Consider the following 11,573-nt stretch of genomic DNA (forward strand, 5'->3'; position numbering starts at 1 on the left):
AGGTGATGGAGCCCTGCTGCCCTGGGGATGGCTGAGCCCGTGCCTGCCATGGCACGTGGGCAATGAGTCCCTTGCTTTGCCTTACCTGTTAAACTGCCTTGATCCAACCCACTCAGTTTTCTCACTTTTACCCTCCCAGTTCTCTCCCCCATCCTGACAAATGGCTCTGTGGGGCTGAGCTGCCAGCTGGGGTTACACCACAACAGCTGCTTCCATGTTTTCCTGCCTGCTGTCCACCCAGAAAGATCACAATGTACATTCACATTAGCCATATGATTTCTACTTACACATTAAGTAATGGCTATGAATTTGTGTATTGCCAAAGATGCCTGCTCATCAACCAGACAACAAATTGTGGCACAAAAGCATTTTGCTCATAACTCATGCAGGAACAACTGATGACAAAGTCAGTGATGCAGGAACCCAAAGAAACTGAAGCAGGAGATTAAATGCTTATCACCTGATTCCCAGTGGAAAAAGATTGCACTCATCAGACAAAGATCAAGAGGAGGTGCTGTAGTTAAAAGTAGGTAAATAGGGAATTACACAGTAAAAATGCTGGCTCATCACCTGGGATGTGATGCTCCTGTCATACAGTGCTATTTAAAATCAGAAGGAGAGCAGCAGTGGGAAGAAGACTCGGGTAATGCTGACAGATGGAGCAGGGCTCTGGGAGAGCATGGGGGGCTCAGTTTGCTCCCGTGGCTGAGAGCATCTGTCTGCCCCGTCACCGCGGGGCTCCCGCCTGGCCACTGCTGTCCCCGCCTCCCCACAGCCCCTCCCGTGCAAGCGGGGAATGCTCGGGTCAGGTGGGGAGGGCTGAGAGCCCAGCCTGTGCTGTCGCTGTCTGCACCCTCCTGCCCCACCCACACCCCCGCTGTGCTCCAGGAGCATCCCTTATCCAGGTGGGGCTGCCCTGGGAAGAAACAGCACGGGGAGACAGCAGGCTGGGGGGCTGCACCCTCCAAGAAGGAAGCAAGAACTGAGACCTGCTGGAGATAATTCTGAGCAGGTGGTGCAGGAGCTGGTGGTGGTTTTTAACCGCGCAGCCGGCAGCTGTGAGACCACCCCTCCTGGCTCACCCACAGCGAGGGAAGCTGTGCCACATCCCCCAGCCTTTCCCAACAGCTTGTCTTCAGTAAGGTGAGTTTGGCTCCTTGCTTTCACAGAGGGGTCTGGAGAAGTCTGAAAAGGGGAGTTTGGGGTGTGTATCCAGCTTCTGCTGCATCCCCATCACCTGGGGACCAGGTGCTGTATAAACAGAGCACTCTGTGCTATTAATATGGCATGAAATAATTTAAACATAAAACCATGCTCAGTGAGTTTAAAGAGAAGTCCAGCAACAGGTCTCTTGCTCTCTCTGACCCTACTTGGAGAGGAAATAGCACCAACACTTGCAAACCCAACTGTCTGCAAGCTGTTGTGGTTCTGAGATTTTCTCTGAGAAAGTATAAATAATTCACTCAGTTAAGACCATCATTACAAAAAAGAAAGAAGGAATACACTGTGTTTTCAAATATATGTTTAACCTCACTTAAAAATGCTCTACTTTCTGCATGAGGTGAAAGACATGTTTAGGATCTGTGGGTGTTTTTAAAGCATAATGAGGTCAAGGCTCAGTGCTGTCCTGGGGTGGGGGGGAGTGCTGGTTGAAAACAACACATTCCAGTTTCCTCAAATAATTACACAGAACTGCATGACATGGGCTCAGTGTCTCTGCACAGGGCAAGGGATAGGCTGGCACCAGCAGCAGCAGCTGGGGTCTGGTGAGTGGGGCCAGGCTGAACACCCAGTGGGAGCACCTGGGGCTGAAGCCAGCCTGTGGCTGGGTCACAAAGCAGGGGCTCAGAGCAGCCTGGCAGCAGATGGAAACAGAACACTGGATGGGATGGGATGGTTTGATTTTGGGGGGTGCAACCTCTTCTGCCTAGCACTGCATTGGTGTAAGGTGGCATGGTGATTTTAGGTTGCACTTTAGGAGGAATTTCTTCACTGAAAGGGTGATGAAACACTGGAATGGAGTGTCCAAGGAGATGGTGGAGGCACTGTCCCTGGAGATGTTTAAGAGACTGGCCGTGGCACTCAGTGCCATTGTGTGGTTGACACGGTGGTCTTTGGTCACAGGTTGGACTCAAGGACCTCACAGGACTTTTCTGACCTAATTGATTCTGTGATTCTCTGGCCAAAAGAACTTCCAGGGTGAGAAAATGTGCTGGGGTGAAATTGCACCAGTTCTGGGAAATCTCCCTCTCCAGGCTCTGTGGTGGAAACTCAGCAAAGCTCCACGAGGAAGGCTGTGTACCAGATGGCAGGAGGGGACCTGGGAGGTTTTTACTCTGAGTCTACATTAGCCTGGCATTATTTTCACTCAGATTTTGCTGTCTGGATAGATGACCCAAGTCCTGCAGTAGCAGGAACACCTGAATGGAGGTGGCTGGTCACCACAGCCATGTTCTACCAAGCTGCTCAAGTTCAACCTACAGAAAGATCATATAGAGATAAGACATTTAAGATAGAGACATTCCCCAAGCTCCTACCCCTACAAGGACACTTTTGCCAGCAGACAAAGCTTTAGGGACACAGACTAATGTGCTGTTCAAAATCTCATCAGCTATCTAACATCTGTTCTGCAGCACAAGCACCTCTTTTGCCATCCACATCTGGGGCTGGAAATCTCTTCTGCTTGTTTAGCTTTTGCCTTCTACTCTCCCAGAGCCAGAGCTGCAGTTACCCCTGAACACACAACCTGGAGCACGTCCTTCTGAAGCAGGATTTCAGTAAGATTATTCCAACTTTGACAAGTTCTTTTTAGCCAGATTTCTCTGTGCACAAAGAGAGCATTTCAAAGGGCAAGGAAAATTCTGTGCAGCTCTCTTTCCCCAGCACCTTGTTTGCTGGAGACAACCCTATACCAACCTACAGAGCCTTCCAACAGCAGAATGATGCTGTTCTCAGTGTCCCTCCTCCCTGTCTGAGCCACCATCTCCAAAATCTTGCCAATGCCTCTGGTTTCACTTGCTTTGGCTTTTCCACATGTATATGTGGTGACTGCACCAGACCCTACAGCAACCTGGCCATCTCCTTCCCTGGAGGTGCTGCTCATGTGGCTGGGGAACAGAGCTCACACATCAGCTTTCTGCCTGTGGCCCCAGTTCTCCTCCCACAATAAGTTTCTGGTTTTCCTAGACAAGACTGAAAAGCAAAGGAAAAGGATTTTGGAGTGACTGCAAGGCAGTTTCATAAATATATATTAGTATTAACTTCACCCCCATCACTGCAGCAGGCTGAGCTCTCAGAAGATCAAACCCAAAACTGACCCTGAGCAGCTCCACTGAAATTCCTGTGAGTGCAGAGGCAGCACTCACCTCTCTCTGTGCCATGCCTTGTATCAGGACTCTGTTTCCTTCTCAAAAACATTGTTCCCTCAGCACTCACGTTCCTGTGCTCACGTCCTAAATCACAGCTAGTGATTCCAGCATCTGGATCCCTAACTTTGAAGTTTCCCTTTCAAAGTCCTTTCATGTTCTACATTTTGATGTGCCACGTTCGTCTTCTCCTGCTTTCCTCTATTTGAGCACTTCCCCGATTGTGAATTGTATCAATCCGCTTACAAAGGAATTATTGCAAAGCTTTTCTCTTTGCCATCAGTGTTCTGTAGTTTATTAAGCATATGTTTTGTTGTTAGAATGGCTTCAGAAGCAATGTCTAATAAAACCCCAGTTTTTCCTTTAGTTAATTGTAAAGTTAATGCCTTAAACCTCCAGGAAATATTCCTCCAAGAAGAAAAAAAAAATGGGTTTAAACCGAGTAGCTTTAAAGGTTTATTCTAGTCAACTCAGGAGATCAATAGACACTTCTGTTTTATGTGCTTTAAGGGCTGAAACGCTTGCAACAGATGTAAGAAAAAAATCACATTTTTGTAGAGGGGGAAAAAAAACCTCAAGAGTTAAACAGCAGTTTCCAAGCATGTTTATCAGGCTGGTAGAAGAAAAAAAATCTAAATACAAGTAGAACCATGGAAATTAATTATTTCCACAGTTGTGTACATAAATATCTGAGCATGGCACATTTAATTAATGCATATGTGTTCAAAGATGAGAGATAATTTGTAAGAAAACCAATTTGGCTTCTCCTGCTTTGTCATACACACTTAAGACATTATCTAAGTAAAAATTATTCTTTAAATGTATTACTTTGACTCGCCACTGATACCTGGTAATTATAACTTTAATAACACAATAATGTATTATAAGAAATATTTTAGCAGTTTTATACAATGCTGCTATCTCCTTTAGTTTCTACAACAATGCCAAAGCCAGCTCTTCTGTTCTACTTCAAATAATTCCTCCCTGCAATTCTGGAATATCCATGGTGAGTGATCCTAGCAAGTGATGGGGCACAGAGACACAGGGATGCAGCTGGCATCCCTTTTCTGCCAGCTGCATCCACAGCTGCCCACTGCAAAACAGAGTCCAGACAGCTGAAAAAAACATCTGGAGAAGAGATGGCTCCTTTCTGCTTTGCCCGTGCCCTCCGCTGGGCACTGAGGTGTGGAGCGGGTGCAGGGGAGCCGCCCCAGGGACTGCGGCCATGTGTGCCACAGGGAGCTAAGTGCACTGTCTGACACTGCCCTCACACTCCAGCAATCACTGTGACTGCTGCTGGCTGCTGGCAGCCACACTCGGGAGGAGAGGTGATTTGTGAGATGCTGCCTATGAGGACACGGGAGACAACACAGCTTGTCATGCTGAGGTGGCAACTTCGGAGGACACGCCCAACTGCCCCTACTGCGGCTTGGAGAGCGAAGGTTTTCTTCAACCTTTCCTTACAAAAGGTAAAGCGCAAAACCTGCAGCTGCCTCTTCTGCCTGGCCTGTGAGAGGAAACCTTGTGCTCCCTCCACAAGCCCTCAGTTGCCAGCTTTCAAAGAAAACACATCAATGCACTTCTGTACTGGCTTATGAGACTGAGGACAGGAGAGGGGAAAACAATTCTGGTAAGTTTCTTGCTCGACTCTTACCATTTTCCAGAAGCATGTGGTTAACCCTGAATGACTCATAAACATGAAACATAACTACATTCTGGAAAAGTCTGTGAATTTAAAGTACCATGTAGGGAATGCCTGCCTCTGGCTATAGCCAACAGGCTTTGCAGGGTGTTTGGTTTTCTCCACCGTCTCAAAATACTTTAATGCTCCTGCCCCCCAGCACCCTGGGAATGGGGCAGAGTTTAGCAGCACTGGCCAGTGGGTTGGGGCCCTACAAGCAGCGCCTGTTTCCAGCACTGCAGCCACAGGCAGACAGGCTGTGGGCAGAGGCAGCTTGGAGGCACTGACAGATGTGGCACAGCTGTGTCTGACAGCCCAGACAGGGCACTGAAGCACACAGCCATCAATGAAGGGGAATGCACTAGAACGTGATCAAAGAGAAACCCAAACCCATTTTTTTCCGACTAAAAAGTGAAGTTTGCTCCTGCTTTACTGGACAGTCACAGACAACACACACATCAGTCTTGTGTCAGTAGTGCAGGTGGACCACAGTTGCAGGAATCATGCTAGGCACTGATTTTGTTGTTTGTTATTCTTAGTTCTGGGTAGTTTGTAAATCTCTGAGCTTCCAAGAGACTGGGCTGCCCACAGCCTGCCTTCAGCACTACTGGAGCAGCTATTTCAGAACAATAAGCCAAAAAAAACCCAACAATCGCTGGGGAACAGAGGCAATGCGGAAGTGTGATTTTTATTGCTGCTGTTCTGAAGAAATGGCAGAGAATGCCCTGCCTGGGAAACCACTGCCTTGCCAGCACCTGTTACCTTCCCGTGGGTACAGGATGATGGCAGGGAGGCTGTGCCCTTGGGGAAGGGCTCCCAAGGCTCTCTCAGGCTGCTGCAAAGCCATTCCAACACATCTGGGAGAGAGGGAGGGAGGGATGGAGGAGCAGGCTCCCAGCCACGTGCTGGGAGAGCCGCTGCCGGGATGCCCGGGGGAGGGAGCAGAGGCCAGGTGGAGAGGCTGTGCTGCACAGCGGCACCGGCTCGGCGTGCCCCGTGCCGGCAAGGCTCTGCACGGGACGGGAGCCAAGAGCAGAGAACTCCCCCTGGCACAGTGATTGCCACGGAGAGGCAATTCAAACACTTCGGAGAGGAGACAAACTTAATGTTGTTCAATTACCTGTGAAGCCTCACGCTGGCAGGAATGATTTATGAATGTTTCAGTGAAATTCATTTTGATACAAACACAGCCAAGGATATTTAAGAGCTGGACTCTGCAGCCCAAGAGCGCCAAAACAACATTTCTGTTTACCCACATTGCGAAAAACACAAAATGCAAATAGCTTTAGTACTGACTAACCGGATTTTTTTTTTTTAAACCCAAAATCAAGATTTTATGCACCGTCTCAGCTCAGGCTGTCAAATTGATATCCATCAATTAAAAATGCAGCCACTAACCTGGTCAGCATAACCAACTCTGTACCACACTGTTACCATTCCAGGTGCACAAACAGGTAGGTACCAAATGCAAACAAACTAATTCCAGGCTGACTCATGGAAAACCTAATCTATTCCAACAGCAAAAGCCCCCTGGGTTTCAGTTTGCTATCTGCTTTGATGCTGTTATCTTCTAACCAGTCTGTGCTTGCCAGGTGCCTCCTGGTTAATAGCAGATTTTGTCTAGAAAAACTTTTCTGAGGCTTTTTTACATAATTCTTGTATATTTCCTCTGCATAATCTTTAGAAGGACGTTTCTTTTGAATTCAAACACAGCTTTTTTAAAGTACTGTTGGGGTTTTTTAAGGAGACAAAGAGTTGTGGTAAACTTTGTATTGATTTTAATTTCTTCCTTCCTACTCTCCTTAAAACAGTATTTTATTTTTTTCCTTCCTAGTTGCTGCTTAGCTGGGAACGATTTCTGGGTTAGACTGTTCTGATCTGCAGAAATAACAGTGGGACAAAAAAAGAGTGAGAATACAACCAGCAGCTCGACAAATTTGGGTCACACACAGAATCTTCTAATCCAACAGCTCAGCGAGCAGACAGACAAACCCCAACTCCTTTGGCGGTGACTCCATGGCTACCTCTGTTTAGGATTAACGGAGCCCCAGGCTGCTCCAGAGCATTATACCTGCAGCATCGCGCTTCTTAAGCATCGCTGTCACACTGTCACCCGAAGGCAGCCGCGATGCGTCCGTCAGCAGCACTGTCACTGTCACCTAAGGCAGGCTGGAGCCGCCCCACCTGAGGGCAGCGCTGCGTGCGGGCCTGGCCCGTGGCCAGCGGGGGAGCAGGGTCAGGGGCCGGAGCTGGGCCAGGGGTGGGGGCCGGGAGAAGGAGGGGGACAAGGACGGCCTGCGGCCCGGCCCTGATGCACCGGCTGGCACCCCGCCATCGCTGCGGACTCGGGGTGCTCTGCGCAGGGTGGGGCCCGACGGGTGCAGCCCCCTCCCCGAGGCGATCCCTTCCCAGCTGGGGCCTCTCCTCGGGGCGCATCCCCCCGGCCCCGTGAGCCCCCCCGGGGCAGGCTCCGTGCTACTGGGGGAACGTCCAGCCCGAGAAGCCCCCACGGCGAGGGGGCCGCACCGCCTGCATCCCTGGCGGGCAGCATCCCTCAGGGGCAGCATCCCGCGGGGTGACCCCGGCCGGGGCGGGGGTCCCGCCGTTCCTGGGCCGAGCCCGGTGCCGCGATCATGCGCACAGCTCACCGCGCCCCCGGGCCCTCTCCCCCGGGCCGCCCCCTCCCGCCGCGCCCGGCCTGGCCCGGCCCGGCCCTACCTGCGCCCAGGAGCGCGGCGAAGGCCAGCAGCAGCCCCAGGAGGCGGCGGCCGGCCATGGCGCGGCACGGCTGCGTCTGCCGCGGGCTCGGCTCCCGTCTCCGCCGGGGCGGGACGCGGCCGTGAGGGGCGGGCGCTGCGCGCCACCGCCCCCCGCCCTCCCCGCCGGGCCGCGCCCCCGCCCGGCCCCGCGCAGCGCAGGGGGTGTCCGGCGGAGACCCGAGGGGTGTCTGCCGTAGGCCTGCGGCCCCGGAGCACGGCCGAGCCCCGGCACCTGCCGCCCTTTGCCGAAAACGCGGCCCCGGCGCGCATCCTTCCGCCGCATCGGTGTCAGTGCCGCATCCGCTCGCCCGAGCTGGGAGAGGCGGACGGCAAACAGCGATGGGGGACGCGCAGGGAACGAGGGAGGGCTTAGGACTGCTGCTGTCAGCCCCGGCACCGGGGGAGCCCCGTGTGCCCCCAGCCCCGGGCAGGGACGGCCGCGCGTTCCCGCTGGGACGGGGCGGTGGCACGGCCTGGGAGCTGTGCCCTGCTCCGGGGACAGTACAGAAGTACAGGGGAAGGAGCTGCTGCAGTTTCACCCTTTAATGCCAAGTGTTTAACGTGGAGGTTACGGAGCTATGGAATTGTTGGCTGGAAGCGACCTCTGGAGGTCTCCAGCCCAAAGGCCCCATCGGAGCGGGACCCATGGACACCAGGTTACATCAGCCACAGCCATCTCTGAACACCTCCAGGGCTGAAAGCTCCCCAGAGATGACCAGTGGCCGTGCTGTCTCACTGCCTTGGCAAGAAGATTCTCCTGGGTTCAGTCTGCCCCTCCCACTGACCCTTTAGCCATCACCCCCAGCTGTGTTGGCTCTGTCGCGTTAATAACTGCGCTTGAGTAGCCGTAAGTGCCGTTAGATTTGCCTCAGCCGCCTTCTCGACAAAGCAAACAAGTTACCCCTTGTGCGCCGGCTGCTGGACCCTCTTCTCTATGGCTCTTTTGAACGGGGGTAGGAATTTGTTTATAACAGGGTAAACATCTTCTTTGCGATATTTATAGATTGTTTTGCTGCAGAAAAGGGGATGAGGATGCAGCCTATTTTTAGGAGGTATTCCTAAAGCTTTACTGGGGACTGAGAGGCTGAAGAAGTGGCTGGGTCATCGTAGTCCCATTTCACCTCATAGCAGCTGGTACCACTGCTGTTCGCAGCTGCTCCAGCCGAGTGTCAGAACTACCTTGGATCCCGAAAGCCTTTTTTTTTTTTTTTTTTTTTTTTGTCCTCCGTGGAAACATTACCTGAAAAGCCAGCAGGCAAACAGACCATGATGGGGCGGGGGGCAGGGAGGGGGTCCTGTCCTCTGTAGAAGCGCCTGGGCTGAAGGATGCGGTACGGTAGCAGGGAGAGGGATGCTGTATTTCTGACTTTTATCTGGCCACAGAGCAAACTGCAGGCTCCACAGTGCCTTGCCTTGTGGGGGCAAGATCTTTCACACCCACACTGCGCGCGTTTCTGTGAGTTCGTGTAGTTGGGCACGCTGGTATTATCGGAGCTACAGACACTTGTGTGCTGTGCGGTTCTCTGGTACTGCAGAGCTGAGGAGGGTAACAGGAGTCCCAGATAAGAGAAGCCGTGCTGGAGAAGATGCACTTCAGCTCCTACACTTGGCCGTCTGTACATCCACGATATTGCCTCTCTCCCTGTTTATACAAAGGGAAATTCAGGACTACAGTCCCGTTCGTGTCATACTAAAGGAAACTAACGGGACAGCATTTGTACCTTCCCAGCCTGGTTCCCAATAACCTCTCTGTGTGCTATTTGCATTTCAATGGCTTTCCAAGCCTCCGGTAATTGTTGGGGGAGGAGGCGGGTAAAAAGGCTATTATTATATTAGCGTTGGATCAGCTTTAGCAAGCCTGAAGGCATGAGAGAGCATCGTGCAGCTGATGCAACCCGTGACAGTATATTGTTTGCCGTTCTGTGTGAGCCTGGGGTGTGCACCGATGCCTGGGAGTTGATTCATAATTACAAAGAGATGTATGAATGTAGCTTTGAATGGGCAGGAAGGCAGCAGCAGCGCTGCGCTCCGAAGCTGGAGGGAAACAGGGCGGCACGAACCAGGATTTCGTATTGGAATCAAGCATCTGGCTAAACCCCCGGCATTCGAGGGTTCCAGCCCTGGCTGGTCGTGCCCAGCTGGAACTGGGCTGCGGGCGGCAGGCACAAGTTGTGTCTTTAAGGAGGCCGAGCCCAAGGCAGCTGGAAAGCCTGGGCCCCGGCCAGCAAGTGACTCAGCATCGCCTGACCTGTGCCCGGGAGCCGAGGCTATTCTTGGTTCGGGCTGTGTTTAAGGCAGCTGAGTTTAAATGGTTCCAAATTGCACCACAGAGGATGTGTTGTGAGGCTAGAGCCTCGAGCACAGCATGTTGTATGGCTGCAGTCTGCCCGGCGGATCGCTCCGAGCTCCACGGAGCTGTGACCTTTCCGTTTTCTTCTCTTGAGCAAGATTAAAGCTGTAATCTTTAAATAGCGGAATAAACAGTCATCAGAGAAACTCTCCGTGGAAAAATATACTCGCTTTCTATTATATTTTAACAGGTGTCATGCTCAACTCTTCTTGCTCCCTGGGCTTAGCACACTTGTTTTGTAACTGAGCCAAAATATGGGAAGGGGAAATGCTGATTGGGAAAGGTAATACTGGATCACACAAAATTCTGAATCTTTTTCTTCTTCAATCTATTCAAATAATTTAGCAGGCTCAGAACATGTAATCTGTTAGATCTCAGAGCCCCTCACAGGCGCTAATCAATTACCCTCGGGAAGTGATGGACCCATAAAAGGCATCAATTTAGCTACTACTGAAGGGCTGCTGTTTTAAAAGCAGAACGAGCTGTCATGTAGCAATGCACAGCCTTGCCACACAGTTGTTTGAGATGGAAAATGAAAATACACAATTTAAAGCAACTAATTTCAGGGGCTGAACTATGTTTCGACCTTAGTCTATCTCCTGCTTGAGATCTTGTTTTATGGCAGCATTTTCAAATACAACAATTCTTTTTTAAGTTAAAAAATTTGCTAATTTGGCGGGGAGCTTTTAAATTCTTTAATGAAGCTGGAATGCATTTGGCCGAATTTTTTAAATGCTTTGTTTTCTAAAGTCTTGATTAAAGTTATGATCCAAGTTATGGTTCCTTAAAAAAAAAAGGGAAAAAAAAGGCAAGCAGTAGTAGGAGCTGCAAGCAGTAGCAGGAGATAGATGAGAGCTGCAAGCAGTAGTAGGAGAGAGATGAGAGGTACAAGCAGTAGTAGGAGAGAGATGAGAGGTACAAGCAGTAGTAGGAGAGAGATGAGAGGTACAAGCAGTAGTAGGAGAGAGATGAGAGCTGCAAGCAGTAGTAGGAGAGAGATGAGAGCTGCAAGCAGTAGTAGGAGAGAGATGAGAGCTACAAGCAGTAGTAGGAAAGAGATGAGAGCTACAAGCAGTAGTAGGAGATAGATGAGAGCTACAAGGAGTAGTAGGAAAGAGATGAGAGCTACAAGCAGTAGTAGGAGATAGATGAGAGCTACAAGGAGTAGTAGGAGAGAGATGAGAGGTACAAGTAGTAGTAGGAGATAGATGAGAGCTGCCAGCCGCCGTCAGCCTGCCCCGCGCAGCAGGACCGGAGGATGGTTATTCCCGGGCTCCTCAGCCACAGCTGCACGCCCGTGCCGAAGGAAGGAGCAGGTTTCTGTAGGTTTTCCTGAGCAGTGGGCTGGCGGCTGGCCACGCTGCCGGCCCTGGTGCTGAGCCAGAGCTGACATCCAGCAGGCTTTGCTCTCCGGTGCC

At 51.3% G+C, this 11,573-nt stretch overlaps 1 protein-coding gene across 1 annotated transcript in view; it reads right to left on the reverse strand.

The window, feature by feature from the left end:
- CD99L2 (CD99 molecule like 2) overlaps positions 1-7,871 on the reverse strand; it is a 30,783-nt gene extending 22,912 nt beyond the window's left edge. The window contains exon 1 of the mRNA XM_066559485.1: positions 7,765-7,871. Coding sequence (XP_066415582.1) covers positions 7,765-7,822 — 58 coding nt within the window. The 5' untranslated portion in view covers positions 7,823-7,871. The remainder of the gene's footprint in view (positions 1-7,764) is intronic.
- Positions 7,872-11,573: the final 3,702 nt, after the last annotated feature.

Source organism: Molothrus aeneus, chromosome 14 (assembly GCF_037042795.1).
Source record: "Molothrus aeneus isolate 106 chromosome 14, BPBGC_Maene_1.0, whole genome shotgun sequence".
Lineage (NCBI taxonomy): Eukaryota > Metazoa > Chordata > Aves > Passeriformes > Icteridae > Molothrus > Molothrus aeneus.